Below are 27758 nucleotides of genomic sequence, written 5' to 3' on the forward strand. Positions count from 1 at the left end.
CTCCTCACGTCCAGCCTAAACCTCCCCCAGCGCAGCTTGAGACTGTGTCCTCTTGTTCTGGTGCTGGTTGCCTGGGAGAAGAGACCAACCCTCTCCTGGCTACAATCACCCTTCAGGCAGTTGCAGACAGCCATAAGGTCTCCCCTGAGCCTCCTCTTCTCCAGGCTAAACAATCCCAGCTCCCTCAGCCTCTCCTTGTAGGGCTTGTGCTCTGCTGTAACTTTTTAGCACTGTAATTCAGGTCCTGGATCCTCAGCTAACAACAGAGCCCAGGAAACAGGAAGCACCTCAAAAAAAGGGACTGGGTCTCCTCCAAAATCATAGGCCTCGTGCATACAGTAAACTTTGCCTCCTTGACTACATTCATGTGTACATGCAAGGATTGCTGCTGCAAGGCTTAAAAAGCACAAGGAGATATCTTTTCATGACTAGTGTTTGATGAGGGATCAGCAAGTTTAAACAGCATGATGGACGCTGAAAAGAAAGGGTGAGATCTTCCAACCTGTTTTCTGAACTTGATGTAAGTGATGTGTCTTGGTTTACAGAAGTGATGTTTTCCAGTGAACAAAAAATGTGTTTGAGTGCTGGCCAAAGGAGGAGGCAGAGCAGAATGATCGGAAACAGGCAGCAAGAACAAACAGGCATATAAATGTATTGTAAACACGATGAAGAGAGTCCTGTTTGGGCAACACGCTCTCAGTCACGCTTGTGGATTCAGCCTCATCTGTGGTTTGGGCGACTGGACGACTTCAGAGTAGACAGGACTAAGCGTCTCCCAGGCACCACTTGGATGAGCTTCTCAAAGAGATCTTCTGTAAAGGGTCAAAGTTCTCCTCATCAGTTTTTGGAGGGTTTTGTTTTGTTCCTATCAGGCAACACTCTCTCTATTGTAAAGCACTACAGAATTAATAACAAAGTCCAACCTAAAATCCAGTCTGATAATCCTGCTCGGTTACGAACACAGTGTGCACTTCCTGCTAGTGGGAGCAAATAACCTCACCCCAGTCAAAGCACACTCAAGACCAAGGTACACAGGAGACACTAGAATTAAGCCTAAACCAGCCATTATGTGTGGGAGCAGCAGGTTCTGGAATGGGTATTTGGCTCCAATCGAATAACAGAAAATCAGGTAGCCTGAGGAAGCTTGGGCAGCAAACTGCAAAACACACACAAGGAGAGCACTGATTTTACAGTTAATATGGCAAGGGGACTGAAACAGCAGATAACTGTCTGAGTTAGCAGACAGCAGGCCAACACCTCAGTTCCTTGTTTTTAGAAACAAACAGGAAATTAAATCCCCAAGCAAACAAAAAACTCTCTGAGCAGACCGGGAAGAAAGGCAGCTGAATGGTGGCGTGGATGCCGTGAGCCCCTTACTGAGTCAAGCAGGGGTGCAAGCAGGGGAAAAGACACCCAGTCCCACAGAAAGGGGCAGCGCTGCTTGTGACACAGCTGCCTGGTATCGGTGCGGCGGATCGGCCCTGCCCATACACCAGGCGTGGTGGAGGACGTCTGTGCTGCCCCGGCTGAGCACTGCCCCGGCTGAGCTCTCCCGCTCTCCCTCTGCTGACCCAGGCCGTGAGGCAGGGCTGCAGGCAGACTTTGGGCTGCCACGTGTGCCCGTGAAAGTAAGGGGGCAGGAGTGGGCCCGCCCGTCAGAGACTTTTGAGACTATGCATGCATGGATGGGGAACACAAGTGCACCCTACAGCTAGAGCTGTGGGAATAGGTGCAAGAATGCCTCCGCGTGTAAGGGGTGTGCGCGCAACAGCAACCAGGCCGCGGGCAGGGTCTGTGTGCAGGGCAGGGCAGGGCAGGGCCGGGCCGGGCCGGGAGTGCTACCTCCTCCCCACATCTGTGCGGTGGTTGTGCGTATGGAGACCCTGCGCGGGGCTGTGCCTGTGAGGAAAAGGGGCATCGGCCGACCTCCACGCCTGTGCGAGGAGGGCAGCAGACAAGAGAAGACCGCACTCCACAGTGGCGGGGCCGAGAGAACCCCGCAGCTGGGGCAGAAGCGGCGCCATGACGGCTGCCCGCGCCCGCCGGGCCCAGAGGCCGCTGTCAGCAGCGGGGCGCCCCGTGTCGGGAACCCCTCCTCCACCCCGCCCAAGGACCCGGCGCTTTCCCGGGCTCCGTGTGCGAGGCGGCTCCGAGAAGCCGGGAGCTGCCCCGCCCTCCGAGCGTCCCCGCTCGGCTCTGGGGCGCCCCACCTCGCGGCTGGCAGCGGACAGGCGGCCAGGCTAGGGGCAGCCGCTCTCCTCCCCTCGCAGGGAGCGGGGCCGGGTCGGAGCCCCGCGCCGCCCCCGCTACCTGCGGGCGGGGGCGCGTGGAGGCGGGCGCTGGGGAAAGTTTGTCTCTGTGGTTGGCTGCGCCGCGCGGCGCGGCCGGTTGGGGCGGGCGGCTCCGTGTGCTGGCAGGGCAGCGGGAGGCAGAGCGGCCGGCCGAGGAGCGCGCTGCCGCCGGTCCCCGGGCGAGGCGAGCGTGTGCGCCGGCGATCCCCTCTCGCGCAGCCCTACCAGCATGGGGCACCGCGGGAAGAAGGCGTGCTGCCTGCCTCTCCTCCTGCTGCTGCTCGGTGAGCCCGAGGGCTGCGCGATGGGGGGCAGCGGGGAGGGCCGTCTAGGGAGGCCGGGCGGGCAGGGCAGGGCCACCTCGCCCGCAGGTAGTGAGGGAGGGCCGGGCCCATGGGCGCGGGCTCTTCGGCGAGGAGGAAACGCCCGCCTTGCCATGCCATGCCCGCCTGAGTCGCGCTAGAGCTCAGCCGGAGCGCTGCCCTCCGAGGGGCAGCGGGGGATGGGGGGGGCGAGCAGCGCCGCCTGCCCTCCGGGCTGTGCCGTCGCCTCCTCCGGGCTCGCCCGCGAGCATTAACTGCCGCCGCAGCTCTCCCGGCTCCGCTGCTCCCTCTGAGGGCCGGGGCGCGGGTTGTGGCCGGGTATCTCCCCGAAACTTAAAGGGATATCCTCACACTAGCGGTGGGGCGTGCTGCTGGGTGCCGTTCCCCAATAAGAGGGGTTTCCACCGGGGTCCCGCGGTACGCCGGCCAGGCTAACGTGACGATGTAGTAGCCGTAGTTGCTCGTACCCGACCTGGTGGATGGTCTGTGGCCGCTCTGAGGTGAGGACAGTGAAATTTCACGTCGCAGAGCGTGAAGTGGCTCGTTTCATGGCCGAGGGGTTGCTCCTTCTGCCTGTTGCGGGAGGGAGGCTGCCGGCAGCAGAGACCCAGGTTCTCCGGGCACGCACAGGTGTGTTGGGGGAAGGGATACTTACGCAGCCTCCCTTCTGGCTGTCGGGTTTTGCTACCTCTGCCGTGAACTTCTCCCACTGAAAGATAACGAGTAATTGCGTAGGTGACGCTTTATGCCATGCTTTCACGATAGCGTGGCTTCAGATGTGGTCTTAACGGTGTCAATGCTGGGCCGGCAGCATGCTGAAATAAAGGCTAGGGAGAGCTGTACAAAAAGGTGGGAGGTGGATTTTAGGTTTTTTTTTGCTTTTCATTTCTTTTGTGGTTGTTTTATTCAACGTTGGAGTTGTAGCTTTGTTGCTGCCAGTGCTACTGACATAACTGAGTTTACCTGGGAATGAGAAGATTGCTCAGGTAAGATAGTTGTGTGTAGTATTTACGTGGTTCTGTGTCAGCTCTCTGCGACCAGAAGCACTTTAGGTGCTGGTATGCTGGCATGCCCCGCAGATCACTATACACAGTTCTTGATTCAGAGCACTTGAGTAATGGCAGGTAGTTAAGCCTTTTCCAGATTTGGGGTGGAAGAAGTGAGTAGTAATTAAACAGTGCCCCAATCTCCCATTGCTACGCTGTTCTTTAAACAAAACTCTATTTGCTGACTGAGTTTGTGCCTGCACTTTTGACATTGCTATGACTAATTCTTTATTTTTAAAGTCCACCAGAGCATTTTCCTCATGTTGAATCTTTCATAGACAGGTCTGCAGAGCAGGTAGTTAGGAGTCAGAAAGTCAGCTTTCTAAGCTTGTGCTCTTCCCAGCTGAGGCTGCTTGCAGGCAGTGAGACAGCTGGGGCAGAGAGGTGTCTATCCACAAGTCCAGATCCAACCACAGAAAAGTGTCCACTGTGCTTTCTTTTACTTGCAGCTGAGATTAGTCATTTAGTTTATCTTTACAATATAGGCATTCTGCTGGCTGGTGAAACAATGAGCTGGAGAAAACACCTTTAGTGTTTTTGTTTAGAGTCAGAAAGGGGATAAACTTTTGTTTCAAGAGAGTGGTTTAGTAGGACAAGCAGAAAATCAGGATTCTCAGGCACTCCAGGTCATGCATGGAAAAGTAGAAACTGTTAAGGATGATGTGCAACAGGAAGGTTGTTTTCTTCTTAATTCAAGACAAGATAATTTGCATGTCCAGATACCTGGCCAGTGTTCCTGATACTGTTTGTCTGCAATTTGGAGTTCTTTTCGGGGTTGTTTTTTGCATGGGGTGGTGTTTGGGGTTTGGCTTCTGTTTTTTGAAATGGTGCTGTGAGAATTGAAAGTACTTTAATTTGCAGGAAAAAACCCCTAAGCTTTTTAGTCTTATGGTTTGTGTTGCAGTGTGGCTATCTTCTGATACCATTACTTGGTAGCTTCTGTGAGGTGTTACAAATGGTAAGAGTTTGGGAAGGTGTTGTTCCTCTCTCTCTGGATGTCTTGGTGAAATTTGTCTTACAGCAGGTCTTTAACAGAGAGACAGATTGGGGCTTTTGTTAACTAATGTGCTGTAAGGGTTGAGGAATTCTTGTGCTAAAGTGATGGAGGGAAGAAGTCCAAACATAGGAGAGTTCATCCCTTGTGGGTACTTAGGCTTGATTATTTAGTTCAGAGCTTTACAAAAGAACCTAGCAAAGGATGCAAATGGCTGAAGTGTTTGGTTGTGACAGATAAGACTTTTTTTCACCCTTTCTCCTGGATCCTGTGCAGTAATAATCTGTTTGGTTCCAAGATTATGGATCCTGAAATTAAGGCTTGATCTGGGTTTTTTTTCTTTCCTCCTCTAGCATGGTTAGATCCTGAGAGGGCACCACTGAGGGCATTTTGCACTACTGCTGTTTCTTTTATGTATAATTTCTGCAGTCAGTCTGTGAAATGCTGTAGAAACGAAAGCATCCATCCATGGACAGGACAGCCAAAACCAAAACAGGTATCTGGTGGTCACTAGAGCTCAGATTTTAAAGTAAAAAGTAAGCCTTGCAGCTACTGAATTTTACTTATCCCCCCCCCCCCTTTTGTTTGAGATTCAAGGTTAAAAATTTCAGTATCTAAGGAAATAAAAGGTGTTGTTTAAGTGCTGTGGGGCTAGGGGAGAGCAGGCACTCAGGTAGATCTGAGGGGAAAATCATTGATGATGAGCTTCCCACAGATGGCCTTGTTATTACTACTATGTAGACTTACGTGACACTTGCTTTTCACTATGATGAAAGTCAGTTCCAGCATGTCAGATCTCCAGGAGTGGATATGTGAACAGAATTGCTTCCTACAACTCATACCTAAAGTTTTATTTTTCTCAGAAGTTACAACAATCAGTCATTTGTATCAAGGTTTAATTCAAGTTCTGCAATAGAAAGCTTGTGGTAATTAGTGTAAATGAGGCGATTGTGGACTTCAGGAAAAAAACATGCTTTAATCTTTCCTGGTGTTTGCAGCTAGAGTGAAAGCCTTAGAAAATGAGACAGCCTCAACGTTTAGGACAGGTAGGTGGTGTAAGGATAATTGCCCTTGGAGCATTCAAGGTCCTCGAGAGTGGAATCTGCTTCCTGTTCTCCTTCTAATGCCTGCTTGCCTCTTGGTGAGCCAGGTAGTGTTGGTGGCCTTTGCCTGCCTGCTGTTGCAGTAATGCAGGCTCTGATCCTTACAGGTACTTGGAGAAGGAGCTGACAACTGGGCCTGCCTATCTCTGTTATAGATTTAGAGGTGGTTAAAAAGGCTCCCAAAGGGGAAATAACAGCAAACCTGTCTTGATCATAGCAGCTGCAGGCTGCCAAAGCAAAGAAGTCTGTAGTGAGCATTGGAACTGGATTGGTGAGGCACTGAAGGGCAGGTGGTGTTGCTGAGGAGGAAGCCTTTTCTGTGTGGTTTTTGCCATGCTGATGTGTTAGTGTGTAGGCTATGGGAAAATGTGGAAATCAAAGGGCAAGCAGTGTAGCTGAGTGTTTTTTCCTTTACATCCTGTGTTCTTTCAGGTTGGCAAAGGTTAGGCACCTTTTTCTCTCTTGTGTCTTTGTAGGTTCCTGTCCAGGGCTCCTTTTTAGGGAGTCTGGGTGCTTTGTCTGAAGTTCTTTGACCTTGTTCTCCAGGTTTGTGGACTGCTACATTTCAACATAGCAACAGCTTGCTCTCTTTAGGTAGCCTCTGTTGTATTTGGCTCTAATCCCTGAACTGAGGTATAAACCTGCCTGAACAAGATTTGAAGGAAGCAGTAGGGGGTCATTTAAAAATGCAGCCACATGCTTGATTAGAGGGGAATGCACTTAAGGAATAATGTATATCCATCTGTCTAGCTACATAAGCAAACATTCAGGGACATGGGTGATTTCAGCTTTCACATTGATGAATTTATGGGTTGATTTGGGGTTGTATGGTTGTTTTTTGTTGTTGGGTTGTGGTGTGGTGGGGTTCCCTACCCCCCTCCCCCCGCCAGTCTTTGTAATCTGTGTCAAACATTTACCTGCAAAACACACTGGTGTATTTTTTTAGTAGTGAAATGGTTACATATTGCAATTACATACTTTTAGGAAGTGAACATTTCAGTTGTCTGTTTTTAGATGGCTTTCACTGGTGTATTTTTTCATATGTGGAGTTCTTTGTTGTAGAAGGAAGGAAGATGGACACATCTGAAAATTATCTGAATTATTTCTGATTGTGTAGAGAAATCAATCACGAAAGCTAAGCTGGAAAGAACTTGAGGAATAGAATCATAGAATCAGTCAGGGTTGGAAGGGACCACAAGGATCATCTAGCTCCAACCCCCCTGCCATGGGCAGGGACACCCTACACTAGATCAGGCTGCCCAGAGCCTCATCCAGCCTGGTCTTAAACAACTCCAGGGATGGGGCCTCAACCACCTCCCTGGACAACCCATTCCAGGGCTTCACCACTCTCATGGTGAAGAACTTCCTCCTCACATCCAGCCTGAATCTCCCCACCTCCAGCTTCATTCCATTCCCCCTAGTCCTATCACTACCTGATATCCTGAGAAGTCCCTCCCCAGCCTTCTTGTATGCCCCCTTCAGATCCTGGAAGGCCACAATGAGGTCCCCTCAGAGCCTTCTCTTCTCCAGACTGAACAGCCCCAACTCCTTCAGTCTGTCCTCACAGGAGAGGTGCTCCAGCCCTCTAGTCATCCTCGTGGTCCTTCTCCTAACATGAGCTGGATCATAGTAGGAGTTATGTCAGTGTCTATCAAGGTTTCTAGCAGCTTTGAAAGAAAGATATTAGGTGGAGTGTAAAGTAAGAATCTCTCAGAATGCGAAGAGAAATTTCTCCCTACTCTGCTTTTGACTTTTATTGGAAATGTTGCAGTTACTTCCCAGGCCTCTGGTAGTGTGCTGCTTTCTTAGCTCTGCAGTACTAAGTGATAAAGTCTGTTTTCTAGAGATCTCTAAAGTGAATTTGTCTAGACACCAATGTTTAAATTTCTGTCCAAAAATAATAAGCAGTTTCCTTCATGACCTCCATTCCTAACCTGAACAAGGTACCCCGGAACTGCATTGAACAGAACAAGGAATGACTGTAACATAAGCAGATCTTTGTCTGGGTTGCTAGAGTCTCCTGCTCTAAAGAAGGTAAAAGCTTGTATCAATGAGACACCAAGTTTTCCAGTTGTCCATAGTTTTGTGAGTTGGTTCTTTAGAAAACCTCAAATTGTAGTGTTCTTTCAAGGCTTGGATATCTGCAGAGAAGGGCTTTAAAAAGAATGCCATACGCTTCTAATTCCTTTCTGCACTAGGTTTTGCGAAGGGCAAAGGTGAGTTTGAGACAAAACTGCTTTGGGGATAGGTTTGTCTGAAAAATAGCTGCTCAGAGCATCAGTGTATCTAAAATAAGGTAGGAAGCAAGGCAAGTTAGGGAACATGAAAAAAGTTTCTTTATTTTTTGAGTTTCTTACCAGAAACTGGCTTACATGTGAGCTTTCATAATTGTAAAACATACCTAGTATCATCTAACTGAAGTCTGAGGGGAAAAAAAAAGCTGTCTCTATTCTTCCCTTCTGCCCTCTGGAGTTAGGACTTGTTTCAAAGCTGTGTTTCCAGTGGAAACCGCTATCAACTTTAACTATGGCTATCTTAACTAGGTTTAAAGCAAGCTAGATGGAATGTAGAAGCAGTGTTGCAAAATGCCTTTGAGTCTTGCAAAGTTTTAAAGCAGCACAGCAGTGCTGGTAGGTTTGAGTCAGTGCACTTGCTGTGAGGACTTCTTGAAACCTGTGGTAGGGTGTTGCAGTCAGTGCTCCTTTTCATTGCACTAGGTGAGGCACATTGCAGGGAGTTGCAAAGTTGCACACAAGTCTTATGTGGCAAGGTCTGAAGAAGCATCCTGGAGAAAAAAATCTCTCTTGTATGCAGCCATGGCAAAATACTGCTGCAGAAATAGGAAGAAGTGCTGAAGCAAGCTGAAGTATTTGACTATTGATGATCTCCATGGCCAGATGGAGTTTGCATGGATGCTCTAGTGGATCTGAACTGTTAGGTGAGCTGTGGGAATAATAAGTAAGAAAGACACCAAATCAGGGCAGAGTTTCCTTTAAAAAAGGATCTGAGGATGGTTGTTGTTTTTTTTTTGTTAATTAATTGACTTGTGAACTTAAGGAATGAAAACTAATTAAAGACTGGGGCTCCTGGGCAAGCTGTCACGGCTGCTGATAGGCAAGACTGCCAGCAGTGCTTGTAATGGATCTGCTTGCTGCTTTGTTGTTTTGAGGGCCATCTTTAAATTGTTTATTATTCTGCAAGACTTTGGGCATTCCTACTGAAATTTTCTGGACTGCCTATCTACTGCAGGTTGACTTAGCTTCCTAGGAAATACATCCCCCACCCTCTTACACACCAAAAAAACCCAACCAGTTCCAGTATTTCCAGCTGTTGCACTTGGGGAGGGGGGGGAACAGGGAGAGGCAGAACTCTTTAATTCTTGCATGTGCTGATCAGTTTTCACTCCTCACTCTTGAATGAATAATCATCTCAGCTGTTAAGATGAGAAGTTCATGCACCTCAGTGCTTTAGAGAAAGTGGAAAATTTGGCTGGCTAATTAACTTTGCATCAGGAATGTGCCTTTTTCTATTCTGAGGAAAAATGTCCAAATTTGGTGACATTATAAGGCTTGGAAAAGCATCAGTTTATAAATGCTTGTTAGGGAATTAGTCTTGGGTCCCCAGAGAAAGCACTCCTTTGTACTGTGAACTTGTTGGGGGTGGGTTTTTGGTGGGGTTTTTGGTGGTTGGTGTTTTTTTTTTTTTTTTTTTTTTTGTGGGCTTTTTGATTTTTGTTTTTCTCCTTCTTGGCCAGCTTGGCCCATGCTAGAGCAACAGAATATAGAATTAACCAGGTTGGAAAAGACCTGTGAGATCATCGAGTCCAAGCTATCATCCAGCACTATCTAATCAACTAAACCATGGCACTAAGTGCCTCATCCAGGCTCTTAAACACCTCCAGTGATGGTGACTCCACCACCTCCCTGGGCAGAACATTCCAATAGCCAGTCTCTCTTTCTGTGAATAATTTCTTCTTCACATCCAGCCTACATCTCCCCTGGTTCATCTTGAGACTGTGTCCTCTCCTTCTGTCACAGGTTATCTGGGAGAAGAGACCAACCCCCACTAGGCTGCAGCCTCCCCTCAGGTAGTTGTAGAGGTCAATAAGGTCTCTCCTGAGCCTCCTCTTCTCCAGGCTAAGCAACCCCAGCTCCCTCAGCCTCTCCTCATAGGCCTTGTGCTCCAAACCCCTCCCCAGCTTTGTTGATGTTCTATGGGAATTGCTGATCATATCTTGCTATTTATAGCACACACAGCGTGCATATCTATAGATCTGTCTCTATATATCTATCTATGTGCACAATATATCTCATCACTCTATGTGGCTTTTGGGAAAAAAAATATCAATGTACACTTTATGTGGTTTTAAACTTTTGTTCTCAGGCTTCAGTTCTTTCCTTTAGGCTTTTTTTCCAGGTGTTCCCCATTGTCCTTTACTTTATGCTGGTTGTAAAACAACTCCTGCTGCTGTGGTTGCTCTCAAGAGAAAAAAAGGGAAGGACTTATGCCACTTTCTGTTTAACAGGCTTGATTAGTCTGGGCTTGCCTTTCTTCTGACTTTCTTAAAGATGTGGTTTAGCTGTGCTGCTTAGTCTTTGCATGATGCCTGCGATTTGCATGTGCTCATGGGCTTCTAGGCACTCTTTGCTTGTCATGTCGGTAACCCTTAAAAAGAGTTTGGTGGAACACGAGCTGGGGGTTGTGTTGGCCAGCTAGAGTCCGGTTCTGACAAAAGCTAGTTCTGCTTAGGTTTGCCAGTCTTAAAAAGAATAGCTGCCAGTGAAAGGACTTTGTTTCCCTGCATGTTCCGCTGCTAGCTCCAACTGCAGAGATTCAGCGTCGTATTTCAGTCGGTCTTTGATGCAGTGTGGCTGTGGGGAATCTTTGCGCAGGCTGCAGCGGCATTGTTCTCCTACGTGCATTAAAATGGTTGTTGCAAGAGAGGCATCCACGGGGACCTCTGCCAGCTTCTTATTGATGTGTTTGGTTTCATCTGTTGACACACTACCCTTCGTTATTACACAGCGAATCCTGTGGCAGTGGAATTCGCTATTAAATCTGCCCCGCAAAAGAGAATTGGCAGGAGCTGCTTTAAAAGCAGCATGACCCGTGTGTCTGCAAGGAACAGCTTCCAGATAGGAAACAGATGCTGGTTGAAGAGAGGACACAGCTTAAATGTTCAGTGTGCCAAACATAATTATTTTTGAGGAAAAATTCAGAATTCACCAAAATGGTAAATATTTGTGCCAATTCGGTGCCTTTGCCCTAGACATAGCTGTCTAATCAGTACGTGTGTCCGTTTGTGCTCACACACAGCCAAGTGATGCTGAGGTGAAAATAGGTAATTGTTAATGAAAACTGTTGGAATAAGCACAGAGGTGTTAGTCTTTCTGTGCATGTTCTGATTGTTTCCTGAGTGCTGGAGGATGGAGAGACGATGCATCTTCCTTTGCCTTTTGCTACTGTCATTCTGCCCCTGTACTCAGCACTGGTGAGGCCACACCATGAGTCCTGTGTCCAGTTCTGGGCCCCTCGGTTTAGGAAAGATGTTGAGATGCTGGAAGGTGTCCAGAGAAGGGCAACAAAGCTGGGGAGGAGTCTGGAGCACAGCCCTGTGAGGAGAGGCTGAGGGAGCTGGGGTTGCTTAGCCTGGAGAAGAAGAGGCTCAGAGGAGACCTTATTGCTCTCTCCAACTCCCTGAAGGGACGTTGTAGCCAGGTGAGGGTTGGTCTCTTCTCCCAGGCACCCAGCACCAGAACAAGAGGACACAGTCTCAAGCTGTGCCAGGGGAGGTTTAGGCTTGAGGTTAGGAAGAAGTTGAGAGTGGTGAAACCCTGGAATGGGTTGTCCAGGGAGGTGGTCGAGGCCCCGTCCCTGGAGGTGTTTAAGAGCAGGCTGGATGAGGCTCTGTCCAGCCTGATCTAGTGTGGGGTGTCCCTGCCCATTGCAGGGGGGTTGGAACTAGATGATCCTTGTGGTCCCTTCCAACCCTGAATGAAACTATGAAACTATGAAGTTCTTCCCAGCAAGAGAGATTGGCCATTGGAATGTGCTGCCCAGGGAGGTGGTGGAGTCACCATCATTGGAGGTGTTCAGGAGGAGACTTGATGGGGTGCTTGGTGCCATGGTTTAGTTGATTAGATGGTGTTGGGTGATAGGTTGGACACGATGACCTCGGAAGAACTTTTCCAACCTGATTTATTCTATTCTATATAGAGAGACTTTTTTTCCCCCTGTCTGAAGCTGTAGAAAGACACTCTCCTCTTCATCCATCTGGGCAAAGGCTAGTAGTAACTGCATGTGGAATGCAGGGCAGATTCAGTGAGCACTTCTGCACCCTGACTTGCAAGGTGGGTCCTTTTCTTGTTTTGGCAAATCCTACCTGGTATAAGAAATTAGCCATCTTAGCAGTGCTTTCATGGATCATGCATATGCTTCCAAATAACTTCTTGGCTTCTCTTAATTCTGTACTTCCTGTTGTCACACTTTTGGGCAAAGACTTGCTTTGCATGTATGGTTTTGGCCAATGTCCAGTGTGAATACTGTCCTCACATGAATGACAATCTTGGGTCAGCAGTAATCCTCCCATATCAGAGTTTCCTTGTTGCTGTAGGGTCTTGCTTGCAGTCCAAAGTGGTATTTTGGTCAAGAGACCATCACAAGTACGTGGATGTTTCTTGATATTAAAGCTCTGTAACTAAGATTTCCACCTCAGAGGAGGCTGTTAACAGGAGATATCCTGTGCCTGTGACTTGGGCTGAACGAATGTGTTCAGACAAGCTGTTTTCTGGGTAATCAGTCACAGAGCTACAGAGTGAGCCTTGAAGAAGAGCAGGCTGTGCATGGGAATGGGAAGATGTTTGGAGGTTTTGACAGGGAGAAGGCAAGGCCTGTTGAGAACTGATTGTAGGTTAAGTATTCTTTCCCTGTACTTCCTTGCTTAGGTGTGAAACTCTCATGTTGACAGGGTTAGCATGATGGACAGCTTTGGGCCTATAGCCTTGTGCTAATTGATGGAGGACAAAGATACATGGCATGAGGGTGCATGCTGTGAGTTGGTAGTGGAAGACAGCTAGTCTCAGGGAGTTTGGCAATGTGAAGCTAGAGCCGTCTGCTTTTCGGTGTGTGGGTATGAATCCAGCCTCGTGTCTGCTTTTTGCTTGGCTTGTGTAAGATGAATGATTGGTTTTGCTTCAGTTGGGTGAGCATATGTCAGTTGGTCAAAGCAAAATAGTAGTAGGTACTGGATGGTGTTTTGATCAACAAGGTCATGCCCTGAAGAAGGCTCACTACCCAGTTTATGATACAAAACATCCAGATACATGTTGGCTGTGGCTGACACATGCATGTGGAGGTTGTTGTGGGGACAACCTGTTTGCTTTGTCCTTGAATGTTTTGTTAACATGGGTGGGTGAAGAATTTTGACCTTCAAAGCTACCTGAGTGCTTCTCAGTACCATTCAATGTCACCACCTCTCTACATCTGCCCATGAGTTGTTTCTACACACATCATAAATGTGAAAGACTCATGAATTGATGATTGCTTTCAATACCTATAGTCAAAGAGAGTGGTAATTAATTTCCTATCTTTAGAACCTCTGTGTAGTCCTGAATACATGCCACCAGGTTATGACAGGAAATACCCTGATGATTCTCTGTTTAACAGGGCCCCTAAATTCCTCACAGACAATTGTGTGTAGCCACTCTAAGTTGATACAGCATTCACTGCTGTTCCATGCTGCTGGTTTACAGGATAAATGTGTGGGTAAGACGGACATTTGCAGACCCATGTGTAAAGTGGAGCAACTATGGCTACCTGTGTTCTTCTTTTGTTGTGGCATTCTTTGGAGACAGCAGGCTTGTCCATCAGGTGCAGCTTGGATGCTTTGTGGGAGCCTCTGTCTCAAGTAGCCTCTGTGTCCTAGCTTGCCTGCCTGTACTGAGGTGCTTCCCCTTTTCCTTGGAAAGAATGGCATGAGTGCTTTGTATCAAATAGATAAAGGGTAGTGAATACCTGCTGGGAAACTTGAGCAGCACTCATTCAGACAGAATTCTGATTATCTGGTGGTATATATTATTGGCATCTTGAGGGGAGTGCAATCTTTCTTGCTTACTTTTAGAATGTGTTTCTGTGCATGAAGTTTTCTCTTGCTTGCTGCCTTTTTTCAATCCAATTTTACCTAATCAGTCTTTGCAATATTTGGAATGTGCTGCCCAGGGAGGTGGTGGAGTCACCATCACTGGAGGTGCTTAAGAGGAGATTGGATGAGGCACTTGGTGCCGTGGTTTAGTTGATCAGATGGTGCTGGGTGATAGGTTGGACTTGATGACCTCGGAGGAGTCCTATTCTGTTCTATTCTGTTCCTTTCTTACCAGCAAGGATTTTGTCAGGTCATCTTGAGTGTTTTGTCCTTTGGGAAACTCAAAAGTCATAATAAAAACTGGAGCTTAAAACCAGTTAAGCTCGAAAAATGTAATAGTTGTCAGACTTTGAATTTCTGGTGATAGTCATAGAAATTCCACTGTCTGCATTTCCCCTCCTCTTTAACATCATCTAACCATCAGATTGTGGTAAAAGCAGTTGGTTGTGCTTTTTGTTGAGATAGAAACTGACGCAAGTTAATGTTTCTTTCCCCAGAGAAACACTTAACTGAGTGACATCCAGACTTGGGAAGTTAGGCTGAGAAAGTCCATCCTTTTTTCCTTCCCTTTTACAGACAACTTAGAGAGCCTCATTTTAAACTTTCCCTGCAGAATGTTTCTTGTAACTCCAGTACTGTCCCGTTCTCTTAGTCAGGCTGTGGTGTCTGCAATTCAGTATTCAAGTGTTGCAGATTTGTGCATTTCCACAAAAAGTACACAAATGCTGCAGCAGTTTCTGTTAGTGATATTAAATTTATGATTAGCTTTGAGCACTGACATTCAAGGACACAGCTTTTACCTCTGCTGTTGTTTCTGGCTCTCTGCAGATAATTTACAGTCTTGGATTACAATACAGCTGTTTGGGTTGCTTCCATTCAAAGTTTGGGCTAGACAGTGTATAATTGTTTAAATTTATTGTTTTGTTTTGGTTTTTTTTTTGTAGGAAATACAGGGTTCAGTTGAGTTCTGCTGAATAACAGATGTTTGTTTCATTGTGGCACTTGTGAGACACTTGAAGGTGTCCAGAGAAGGGCGACAAAGCTGGGGAGAGGCCTTGAGCACAGCCCTGTGAGGAGAGGCTGAGGGAGCTGGGGTTGTTCCGCCTGGAGAAGAGGAGGCTCAGGGGAGACCTCATTGCTGTCTACAACTACCTGAAGGGTGGTTGTAGCCAGCTAGATCTTGGTCTCTTCTCCCAGGCAACCAACACCAGAACAAGAGGACAGAGTCTCAATCTGTGCCAGGGGAGGTTTAGGTTTGAGGTTAGGAAGAAGTTCTTCCCAGCAAGAGGGATTGGCCATTGGAATGTGCTGCCCAGGGAGGTGGTGGAGTCACCATCCCTGGAGGTGTTTAGGAAGTGCTTAACAGCTAGGGCTAAGAAGTGGTTTTGATGATTTCCAGCACTGTGCTTGAGAGCTTTCTTTTTCCAGAGATTCTGTAATCTGAATAATGTGACATGAGTGCAGCTTTGTTATAATTGTGAATCCCCATAATGATTACAAGGGAAGAATACATCTGCCAGGTGGATTAATGAAGATGGTTCTTTTCATCAATGGATTGTATTTTTTTCAATAGGAGCTTGGAGAATTCTGGGAGATCTCACTAATTGTACTGAGCAGCTGTAGGTGATGGACATAGAGTGAATTTCTTGCATGGAACTGCTTAGTAGCTGAAAAGTACAGCAGTGTGAACAGAGCAGGCAACAATACAAGTACCTTAAAACTGCCATGGGAAAGTAATTACTTCAGTGTTAAAATGACTTAGTTAAAACAAACCCTACACTAGTTTTCCTTTGCAAAGAGGACCTCCTTTTATGATAAAGGCAAAGAGTGCTTTTCAATGTAGGGACAGACTGGACCTCTGCCTTCCTGCCAATCCCTTGTCCAAGGCTTATTTATTCCTCGTGAAAGGGATGAAGATCTTGCAATAATCTGTGTTTTGTCTGGGGAAAGGCAAAACCTGATCTAGTTGTGTCCTTTGTGGCCTCTTTTTTGACTTTTCATAGGCTTAGGCTTTAAAACTACAAACAGTGGAGGCATTTGTAGGCTGCTCTTGCATTGCATTTCGGTGGGTGCTCTTCTGCTTGAATTCTTTGAGATATCTTAGTTTCTTGTGGGTTTTCACTGGTTTAATCTCCTGGGAAATGCTTTTTATATCACTAATCTCTAAAAACTTGTTCTCATTTCTGAAAAACTATGTGGGGAGGCCAGGGATGAGGTGAGAAGTAAATTTTATCCTTATCTATAGGCCTGGGAATACTGCATATACCTCTTTTCTGTTTAGGTCTTCATTAGCAGCAGGGGTGCTTTCTAGGTAGTTTATTTCCTTACAACAGTAATAATAATCTCTAATTAGTATTATTAATGGTTCCTCTCTAAAAATAAACAAACTTCATTACAGGATTGTGCTGTTAAAATGATTTGTGATTGCCATACCAACAAGGGAGCTAAACCCTGCTGATTTTGGGATGGAGTAAAATAAAAAGTGAGCAGGGAGTATCAATAGTATGTTGAAGGTTTGAAGTACAATTTTACTAGCAATGAAGAAGTTAGAAGAGAAACAAACAGTTTTGTTTTATATATGTAATGCTTCTTGAATCGTTGTGTGGTGCTGACATTGGACCATGGCTTGATGCAAAGATGGGAGGAGGAGCCTTTACATTTTAAACCACCCATTGAGACATCTGCCTACATGTATACTGTGTCTCTTTCACAGTATTAATGAAGGCATAACTCCTTTTGCCTACTGGGGCTGAGATACAGCACTGACTTTCTCAAGCAATGCTATCATTTCAGATGCTATCATACAGCATGAGAGCAAGGGGAATGTCCTGATACTGCACAGCACTTGGTGTTTTCCTGCTCCTCCTCTTTTTGTTACTGTTAGTGAGGTCAGGCTTTCAGTTTTGGTTTCTTGCAGCCTGAGTTCAAGGCCAAAGCACCAAGTGAACACTTCTTGGGCATAGGTTGGCATTGTATGATTTTTATGTCATGCTTCTGTTTCTTCCTGTTCCCATGTGTATGGGTGTGTGCTTTGTGTTTACATTCTGAAGGATATGTTGGTTCAAATCATCTCTGGTGCTAAGGCTGGGTAAACAGGTCCCTTGGACTTGATGTGGCTTCCAGGATATGGTCTGATAAAGGAGTCATGCCTTGCTCTGGACATTGGACACCAATATTTCATGCTCCAGCTTTCTAGGCCTAGTCAGAAGTACTTTGGGAGAGTTAGCTCTCCCTGTGCATTGAGTGCATCTCCTTTGTTACCCAAGGGCTGTTTGAAGTGAAGTGGGAAGTTCAGCTAGAAATCTCAGAGGTACTTAAAAGCTACTAAGGTACTAAGAATCTTTTCTTACAATTCAGATGTGTGGACTCTTAACTTTGTTCCTATGCTGGCCTGTATACTGCTGAATTTGCACTAGGCATAATTATGATTGATGTTAAAATCGCTCCTTTGCATTAATACAGTGGCTAGTAGAGCGTTCTGAGACCTTAGCCTGCAGTTCTCTATTGGTTTTACAATGGATATTTGGAACTTGCAATGTTGTATTTAGTTGTTGTTACAGATGTGTACCACTTCAGGCCCCAGGGAATGGCTATCATGCTTTCTGTTGGGATAAAGTTTGACTATGGAGTCTTTTGAGCTGTAGGACAGCATTCTATGGGACATAACTTTTCTTCCCAGTATAGCAAATGTGAAGATGCCTAGGGTGAATGCAATCTGTTATGTGCAACCTGATTATGAATGTTAGTTACTGAATAATTTCAGGGTATCTGAGTGTCGCTCTAATATTAACAGGTGCTTGTTTTCTTTGGGGATTGTCTTACTAAATTGGGTAACCTAGAACAGCTCTGCAAGGAGATTGGAGGTGAGAAGAAACAATTAAGCATTTTCCCTCTGGGTGTCTTTCAAAAACTGTGTTCTCCTCCTCCTGCTGTTTTAATGTTGTGTTGGTTCTCTACCTGCTTTACTCTCTTGTTTCATGCTCAAAAAAGACTTTTCTCTCTGTTGATTTGTAAGTTAATTGAAAAATCCATGTTCTTTTGTTCAGTGTTCTTGCATGTTGTGTGTTTTTGTGTTTGTTTTCTTCTCTTGATGCTGAGTGCAGCCTAGTCACCAGCCTGGGTGCCACTGTGGAACAGCAGAAGTAAAAGAGTACTTCCAAACTCCTACTTCCTAGAGCTGTAGAAAGAGAGGGCAGGCTGACACTCCTTCAGCCTTGTGTCCTGCCTCTGACAGTGGCCAAGGGCAAATACACAGGAAAGTGTGAGCACAACCTGTTATAATCTTAGTGTATCATCTCATGTTCATCTCTAGCCTGGAGACTTCCTAAGTTATTTGTGATCTCTTCATATTTAACCTTGGATATTTCCTCCAAGATTTTGCTGTCTTATGGGTGTTGCAGAAGTTCAAGTTTCAGAAAAGCTCTGGCTGATGATGTGTATTAGGTCATCTCAGTGTGTTAACTTTTTCTGTTGTCACATGTGCCCCTGTACTCAGCACTGATTACTGGCCACACCTTGAGTCCTGTGTCCAGTTCTGGGGCCCTCAGTTTAGGAAGGACATTGAGACACTTGAATGTGTCCAGAGAAGGGCAACGAGGCTGGGGAGGGGTTTGGAGCACAGCCCTGTGAGGATAGGCTGAGGGAGCTGGGGTTGCTTAGTCTGGAGAAGAGGAAGCTCAGAGGAGACCTTCATGCTGTCTACAACTACCTGAAGGGAGGTTGTAGCCAGGTGGGACTTGCACCAGAACAAGAGGACACAGTCTCAAACTGTGCCAGGGGAGGTTTAGGCTGGAGGTGAGGAGAAAGTTCTTCCCAGCAAGAGTAATTTGCCATTGGAATGTGCTGCCCAGGGAGGTAGTGGAGTCACCATCCCTGGAGGTGTTCAAGAGGGGATTGGACGTGACACTTGGTGCCATGGTCTTGTAGTCATGAGGTGTTGGGTAACAGGTTGGACTTGATGATCTCTGAGGTCTTTTCCAACCTTATTGATTCTATGACCTTCCAATACACAGCACACCAATGACAGCAGCAAAGTAAATATGTTTGAGTTACATTTATTTAAAGTGGGAGTAACAAGAAACATCTAAAAATGTATACTTAGGCATGCTTATCTGAAAATTAGTAGCTAATGGCTGAATGCCAACCTTTCACTGAGACTCTGAAAAGTACTATGTTGTGATGCATTCTTTCATTACATGGCTACAGATGATTTTTTCTTAAATGCCTAATGGCATTAAATTCTCCTCAAATCTTAAATGCATGTGACATTCTCTAGTGCTATGTATTACTGTGTATAGCAGGGAGGCTGTTCAGTATGGGTATAGAGGTAAGAGTACTACTACAAATGCTGTGAGTTAATCACAAAGCGAGGCTGTAGCCAGATGGGGGTTGGTTTCTTCTCCCAGTCAACCACCAACAGAACAAGAGGACCCAGTCTCAAGTTGTGCCAGGGGAGGTATAGGCTGGAGTTGAGGAGGAAGTTCTTCACAGAAAGGGAGATTTACCCTTGGGATGTGCTGCCCAGGGAGGTGCTGGAGTCACCATCACTGAAGGTGTTTAATAGGGGAGTGGATGAGGCACTTGCTGCCATGGTTTAGTTGATTAGATGGTGTTGGGTGACAGGTTGGACTTGATGATTTCTAAGGTCTTTTCCAACGTGATTTGTTCTATTCTTAACAGGTAACAGTGAAAATTTGTGGGCATATAGTCTAAAGGGGGGAGAAAAGACTTTCAATTTGTGATAGGAAACATGAGAAGACTGCTGGACTTTTTCAGTCCAGTTCTGGATTGATGTGCCTTAGTGCTCTGCTCCTGGAGATAACAAAATGCCTGCATTGAACAGAGGACAGTGTTTTTGGAGGTGGTGGAAGGCTTGAGGCCGTGAGCCTGAAACTTTACAAAGAGACTTGGTTCCTCAAAAGGTTAATGCTGAGGGCTTTTTGGAATCTGAACCTCTTAATTTCTTGCACTAGTTAACTTTGCCCACAGGAGTGGAGTGTTCCTTTCCCTTCTACTCTATCAGGCATAAATAAAAAGTTTGTTTCTCTGCAGGACTACTGTAACTGGGAGTGGATTTGTCAGGTGTGTGTCTTGCATGAGGTAGTACCTCTTCTTGGTTTCTGAATGCCTTGTGTGTTGCCCACATGCACATACCTCCCCACCCATTCCAGAAAGTCTCATCTTTTTGTCCAGTACAATTAATCTTCTATTAAATTAAACAGCAGCTGCATGCACTACCATTTCCTTTCACATGTGAGAACAGCTTTTATCCAGGTAAAATTCAGGGGCACAGAAAGGTAATTACACAGCTAATTTGCCTTCAAGCTCTTGGAGGCAGTGAATGCCAGCATGTTTTTGACTCTTGCAGGCTTGTGTGAAAAATTTGGCTGTTGAACTTGTTGAGCAGGGATACACCTCACTGTGAAGTGTGGGTGAATTTCATATCCTAACTATACCATTGTTCATGGCTCAGCCATGTATTTTAGGGAAGAGTTCCCATTTCCACACTGCAATTGAAGTGCAATGTGAACAGCCCTTTAAGCAGCCTTCAAGAGCATGCAGGCTGCATGATCATTTCCCCTGTACTCAGCACTGATTACTGGCCACACCTTGAGTCCTGTGTCCAGTTCTGGGCCCCTCAGTTTAGGAAAGATGTTGAGTTGCTGGAAGGTGTCCAGAGAAGGGCAACAAAGCTGGGGAGGGGTCTGGAGCACAGCCCTGTGAGAACAGGCTGAGGGAGCTGGGGTTGTTTAGCCTGGAGAAGAGGAGCCTCAGGGGAGACCTTCTTGCTGTATACAACTCCCTAAAGGGAGGTTGTAGCCAGGTGGGGGTTGGTCTCTTGTTCCAGGCAACCAGCATCAGAACAAGAGGACACAGTCTCAAGCTGCACCAGGGGAGGTTTAGGCTGGATGTTAGGAAGAAATTCTTTCCAGAAAGAGAGATTGGCCATTGGAATGTGCTGCTCTGGGGAGCACCACTGGAGTCATCATCCCTAGAGGTGTTTAGGAAGAGCCTGGATGAGGCACTTGGTGCCATGGTTTAGTTGATTAGATGGTGTTGGGTGATAGGTTGGACTCAATGATCTCAAAGGTCTTTTCCAACCTGGTTAATTCTAAAATCACCATTTTAATTGGGGTGAGGATTAAATTTCTGAGGTGAAGCTCTTCAGTGTCCCTCTTTCTGAGCATTGCTTTTTACTGTGAAGCAATCTGAGTGCATGATTAGGATTCCTTTAGATAGAGCTGAACCAGAGGTGTCACTCTAGGAGCTTTTCTCCTGTGCATTAAGTGCCCTTAGGTCTTTATCCTGTGGTACCAAGCCTGATCCAATGCAAATGCCCAAACATGCCTATTGTGATTCTTGGGGCCTTGGCACCAACTGCCCTCTACAGCCTTTTCTCCTTTTGGAGTGTCAGGTGTCAATGTAGACAGTTCTGTTAGCCTTTCTTTGGCTGTTTAAATATTAGTGAAATAAATAAGCATGCCATCTCGACTTCCATCTACTCACCTGGTGCCTTACTCTAAATTGTAAAGACTCTTAATGCAGCCAAGCAGATTGATATGAATGTAGTTTGTGAAGATTTTTTTCCTGTTTCCAGAACTCTCTGTATTGGATCTTGTGTCTTTCAACTAATAAGAGTGCTGTGGCATGCCTGTTTTTAGTGCCAGCTGTTTTCCAGATCCATCTGGGGGCAGTTGTATTTTATGGTCTGTATACAGGTTACACAGCCTCTCTTAAGAGACCTTGTCTTGGGATCCCTGTGTGTCTTCTAGATGATATTTTATGTCCCTGACCTCTTGTCTTTTTCCTATCTGGACCTCTTCCTCCTCTTGCCTCTTCTGAACTCTCCTTAGCAGGAGGGAAACAATACTGTAATGAAATTTTTCTCTTCTCGAAGTGGGTAATTTCATGTGTCCACTGTTGTTTGTGCCAGAGACCAACTGCCTGTTCTGGGGCAAGAGAGCTTTTCATCTGCAGTGCCACAGCGAATAATGGAAGATCATCAGCAACAAGTACTATAAATACCTTGTGGTCCTGTTCTCAATTACAGAATTACTTATGTGAATCATGTATGCAAGGAGGATGGGCCCTATGTCTCTCAAATCACACTCTGTGTGCATACATGCATACAATTCCTTCTTGTCTAGGAGAAAGCAAGTTAGAGGCACAGATACCTAGCTCCACAGAGATTAGCATACTGAACAGTATTGCTCTGCATGACCTGAGATTGGCTTTCGAGTGCTAATTGGGTCTATTAGTGCTTTGAGACAAGGGGTTGGAAACCACTGGTCTCTGGTTTTCTAGGTTGCAGACAGCAGTGTGGATATGGTGGTGGTGTAGGTGCCCAAATGCTCCTGAGGACCTGCAGGTCCACCACTTGATAGAGCACAAGCTAAAACTGCTTTGTATTTGCCTAGCTGATACCTTTCTGTTTTAATCTTTACCTAAGGAAACAGTGTGATACAGTGAAATGAATGCTGGGCCTGAAACCAGGAGTTCCTGTGATCTGTACCTGTTCTGCTGCATGAGTTTGGTTTAGTTGGTTAATCTGTCCGAGTACCTCTTCTGCAGCAAAAGAGTTGGCAACAGCTGTGCTCCTGTACGTAGCTGCATGTGCCGGCAAGGCACAGGCGCTGGTTCCCATGCTGGAACACCCACGCTCTGTGCATCTGTTGTTGGCATTTGTAACATGGCCACTTGGCTTGGAGATTATTTATGGTGAAGATGAGACCTTTAGATAATTAAATTACAGATGAAAGGATTACTCTATAAACGCTGAGATCCATCCCTCCACTGGCTCCTATAGCCACAAATCAATTGACAAGCGGAGAGCCAAGCTGGATCCTATGCTGGCTTGTTCAGCAGCTCCGGCATCCTGGCTGCCCAGCCGCCTCCATTCTCTCACAACAGCACATGCAGGCTGAAACTGCCCTTCAGGATCCCAACCAGAGACCCAGAGAGCCTACCACATTTATTGCATTGTTTGGTGTTGTGGCTGTCAACTTCTGTAATGGCTCTTTCCTCTGTTACTGCTTTTGCTGAAGTCAGAGTATCACAGTATCACCAAGGTTGGAAGAGACCTCAAAGATCTTCAAATCCAACCTGTCACCCGACACTTCATGACTAACTAAACCATGGCACCAAGTGCCACATCCAATCCTCTCTTGAACACCTCCAGGGACAGTGACTCCACCACCTCCCTGGGCAGCACATTCCAATGGCGAACGACTCTCTCAGTGAAGAACTTTCTCCTCACCTCCAGCCTAAACTTCCCCTGGCACAGCTTGAAACTGTGTCCTCTTGTTCTGGTGCTGCTTGCTAGAGAGAAGAGACCAACCCCTTCCTGGCTACAACCACCTTTTAAGTAGTTGTGGACAGCAAGAAGGTCTCCCCTGAGCCTCCTTCTCTCCAGGCTAAGCAACCCCAGCTCCCTCAGCCTCTCCTCACAGGGCTGTGCTCAAGGCCCCTCCCCAGCCTCATTGCCCTTCTCTGGACACCTTCAAGTGTCTCAATGTCCTTCTTAAACTGAGGGCCCCAGAACTGGATGCAGGACTCAATGTGTGACCTAACCAGTGCTGAGTACAGGGGCACAATGACTTCCCTGCTTCTGCTGGCCACACTATTCTTAATGCAAGCCAGGATGCCCTTGGAGACCTGGGCACACTGCTGGCTCATGTTTAGGTGGCTGTCAATCAGTACCCCCAGATCCCTTTCTGTTTGGCAGCTCTCCAGCCACTCTGACCCTAGCCTGTAGCTCTGCATGGGGTTGTTGTGGCCAAAGTGCAGTACCTGGCACTTGGATTTGTTGAATGCCATCTTGTTGGACTCTGCCCATCTGTCCAGTCGGTCGAGGTCCCTGTCTGTGTCATGCCTTCACTCATGCAGTGGAATCCTTACTGGTAAATGAGTCTCTGTGTACTCATATTTCAAATGATCCCCCAAACCAGTTTTTGGGGAAGTGGAGGTTAAGATAACAATAGTTGTAATATGAAAATGTGGCTTTTAAAATCTCATTATCTTTGGATATTGCTGCACATGCATGTTTTAAAAAGTCTAGGCAAATATACTTTTCCCTAGCTTTCCAGCTTTCTCACTCCTGCTAGGTGATGTCTTTTAAAAAGCCATGCTAGTTGAAAAATGTATTAACTTTTATAGTTTAACAAGTTCTTGTGCCAACTGCTTTGGGAAAGATATAAGATAACAGATAAGTGCAAGTTAATGATGGTGCAGAACAGCCCTGGTTTTAATTCTGTATATTCCACTATGAGGACTTAAAAAAGAACCTGGGAAAAGTATCCACTTGAGTGGAACTAGTATAACAGTGTCTAACCCACATTCTTCCTCCCCACTAAGGAAAATGTGAAGATATGTTATATACAGCATTGCCACAAGTATTCCTGGCCTGCATCAGGAACAGTGTGGCCAGCAGGAGCAGGGAAGTCATTCTGCCCTGTGCTCAGCACTAGTTAGGCCACACCTTGAGTCCTGTGTCCAGTTCTGAGCCCCTCAGTTTAGGAAAGATGTTGAGCTGCTGGAAGGTGTCCAGAGAAGGGCAGTGAGGCTGGGGAGGGGTCTGGAGCACAGCCCTATGAGGAGAGGCTGAGGGAGCTGGGGTTGCTTAGCCTGGAGAAGAGGAGGCTCAGGGGAGACCTTCTTGCTCTCTTCAACTCCCTGAAGGGAGGCTGTAGCCAAGTGGGGGTTGGTCTCTTCTCCCAGGCAACCAGCACCAGAACAAGAGGACACAGTTTCAAGCTGTGCCAGGGGAAGTTTAGGCTGGATGTTAGGAAAAAAATTCTTCCCAACAAGAGAGATTGGCCACTGGAATGTGCTGTCCAGGGAGGTGGTGGAGTCACCATCACTGGAGGTGTTTAAGAACAGCCTGGATGAGGCACTTGGTGCCATGGTTTAGTTGATTAGATGGTGTTGGGTGATAGGTTGGACTCGGTGATCTCAAAGGTCTTTTCCAACCTGGTCTATTCTATTCTCTTCTACTTTGCACCCTGCTTCCAGCTGTGCTGGCTCTTCAGCTTTGAGCTGTGGGCTTTAATCGGCTGTCAACTGTTTTCTTTACAACGTAGCACGTTTAACCTCTCTTGGCAACACAAACGTCTCTGAAAGCAGAACAGCAGAAAATCACATCTTCATGACAGACTAAATACCACTTCCAGTGTCCCTGGAATTTCAGGATCCCAAGGAGCATAAACAGGTTGCTCTGTCAGATTAGGCTAAAAGTGGAGTTGTGTGAGACTATTTGGATGACAGTAAATAAAGTTTCATTAGCAGGGACAGGCATTTCAGTGACACTCAGGAGGGAGCAGCAAGCTGACTCTTGCATTTCATTGTGGTTTTTTGGTTTGATTGTTTTTTTCTGTTCTTCCCCTTTTGCTCCCAGCTGCGTTTTTGGGACTTACCAAAAGTAGTTCTTTAGATACAACCTTTTATCTTCAACTGTCAGTCAGGGGTAGGAAAAAGGAATAGAGATCCTTTGTGATGGAATTGTTTGACATCCAGAGGAATCTAAATCCCAACTCTTAGTATTATCTCTGCCTGTTGGATGTTTCTACTGTTTGCCCTGGTGGTTCTCTGCCTGTGAAGGTCCACTCAGACAAGTGAGCTACCTGCTTTGCACAGCTGGGGAAGGTTTGTATGGCTTCTCCTTTCCCCTCTACGTGCTGTATTCCTTGCTCTACCTTCCAGCAGCATACCTTTCCCCATGACTGGGATGCAGTGGTGTGCTGTGGATCTGTGCTGTCAGCATCCAGTGGCAGTGTTTTAAACTAATTATTGCAGCATATGCAACCTTATTTCTACCATAAAAGCTGGTCTTTTCTCCTTGAGTCATAGCAAGAAGAATACACAAACACACTTACAGCAAATTCCCATGGCTCCTTTTGGCAGAGAATTGAAATGGGTTGTGCAGTTGAGAGAGAGATGCCAGTCAGATGGTGTTCAGGAGAGTGGTGAACCAGTGAACAGTGCTTTAACAGGTCCTGGTGCTGCACTTTGGCCCCAACAACCCCATGCAGTGCTACAGGCTGGGGTCAGAGTGGCTGGAGAGCTGCCAAACAGAAAGGGACCTGGGGGAACTGGTTGACAGCTGGCTGAACATGAGCCAGCAGTGTGGCCAAGGAGGCCAATGGCATCCAGGCCTGCATCAGGAACAGTGTGGCCAGCAGGAGCAGGGAAGTCATTGTGCCCTGTGCTCAGCACTGGTGAGGCCACACCTGGAGTCCTGTGTCTAGTTCTGGGCCACTCAATTTCAGGACATTGAGACACTTAAATGTGTCCAGAGAAGGGCAGTGAGGCTGGGGAGAGGCCTTGAGCACAGCCCTGTGAGGAGAGGCTGAGGGAGCTGGGGTTGCTTAGCCTGGAGAAGAGGAGGCTCAGGGGAGACCTCCTTGCTGTTTCCAACTCCCTGAAGGGAGGTTGTAGCCAGGTGGGGGTTGGTCTCTTCTCCCAGGCAACCAGCACCAGAACAAGAGGACACAGTCTCAAGCTGCACCAGGGGAAGTTTAGGCTGGAGGTGAGGAGAAAGTTCTTCCCAGAGAGAGTTGTTGGCCATTGGAATGAGCTGGCCAGGGAGGTGGTGGAGTCCCCATCCCTGGAGGTGTTCAAGAGGGGATCGGATGTGGCACTTGAAGTCACGGTTTAGTTAGTCATGAGATGCCGGGTGATAGATTGGACTTGTTGATCTTTGAGGTATTTTCTGACCTTATTGATTTTATGATTCAAGAGGTTCAACAAGGCCAAGTGCAAAGTCCTTCACCTGCGCCAGGGCAATCCCCAGTATCAGTACAGGTTCAGTGATGAATGGATTTGGAAGCTGCCATGCCAAGAAGGACTTGGGGTTACTTGTGTGCTTGTATCCCAGAACGCAAATCGTATCCTGGACTGCATCAAATTGTGTGACTGGCACGTTGAGGGAGGTGATTCTGCCACTCTGCTCCACTCTGGTGAGACTACTGTGTCCAGCTCTGGAGACCCCAACATAAGAAAGACAGGGACCTGCTCAAGCAGGTACAGAGTAGGGCCGTAAAGGTTATCAGAGGAATGGAGCACCTTGTCTACGAGGATGGGCTCAGAGAGTTGGGTTGGTCCAGACTGGAGAAGGTAAGGTTTCAGGGAGACCTGCTTGCAGCCTTTTGGTACCTGAAAGTGGCCTACGGGAAAGATGGAGCCTGACTTCTTGTCCAAGGTCAGATTGGCTGGAGCTTTGAGCAGCCTTATCTAGTGGCAGATCTCTCTGCCTATGGCAGGGGGTCAGAACTGTCTCACCTTTAAAGGTCCCTTCCAAAGGGAACTTTTCTGTGGTTCTTTCAAAACAAAGGACTATGTCCTAGTGAAACCCTTGTGGTTTCCGTAAGTGCACTTGAAATTCCTTTTTTTTGGGGTTAGAGGGGGATAGGTGGAGGAGTGGTAGGTGAGGAGGTTGAATGTGAAAGGCAGTAGGTAGTCACTGTACTGCAAAATACGTTGCTTAACATTTTCCTGCTCATCTTAACCCGTGTGGTATAGACACAGTCCAGCGGGGAAGGTACCGAGCTTCCACCCAGTGCTGCAGGTGTGGTTTCTCTGAGATAACTCAGATGGCATGGAGATTAGAGCAATCCAGCAGCCTTGGAATTTGATAGCATTTCTGAGGCTTTGCTTAAGATGCAGTATGTGTTTCTTCATCCTGATAGAGATAATGGGTTTTAAGCAATTACACCCAGGCTAATTCCTTTTGATAAGAGCTCTACATTATCTAAAAAAAGAATCCCAGCCGCCTGGGAAAGAACAATGTAAATGTATCTCATGGAACCCTTTCATTTGCTCTGCTCTGCTCTGATAGCTGCAGAAGATATGCTGCAGATCTTCCAGG

The 27758-nt window shown here is 46.6% G+C and overlaps 1 protein-coding gene across 2 annotated transcripts in view; it reads left to right on the forward strand.

The window, feature by feature from the left end:
* Positions 1-2329: 2329 nt before the first annotated feature.
* Positions 2330-27758, forward strand: part of PTGFRN (prostaglandin F2 receptor inhibitor) — an 86378-nt gene continuing 60949 nt past the window's right edge. Inside the window, exon 1 of one of the 2 annotated variants that reach the window (XM_068144689.1) lies at positions 2330-2575. In XM_068144689.1, the coding sequence (XP_068000790.1) occupies positions 2521-2575 (55 nt within the window). In that variant the 5' untranslated portion in view covers positions 2330-2520. The remainder of the gene's footprint in view (positions 2576-27758) is intronic. The other variant, XM_068144688.1, reaches the window with a different exon arrangement.

This window comes from Melanerpes formicivorus, unplaced genomic scaffold, assembly GCF_026170545.1.
Source record: "Melanerpes formicivorus ecotype bairdi unplaced genomic scaffold, bMelFor1.0.p_v2 SCAF_11, whole genome shotgun sequence".
Taxonomy (NCBI): Eukaryota; Metazoa; Chordata; class Aves; order Piciformes; family Picidae; genus Melanerpes; species Melanerpes formicivorus.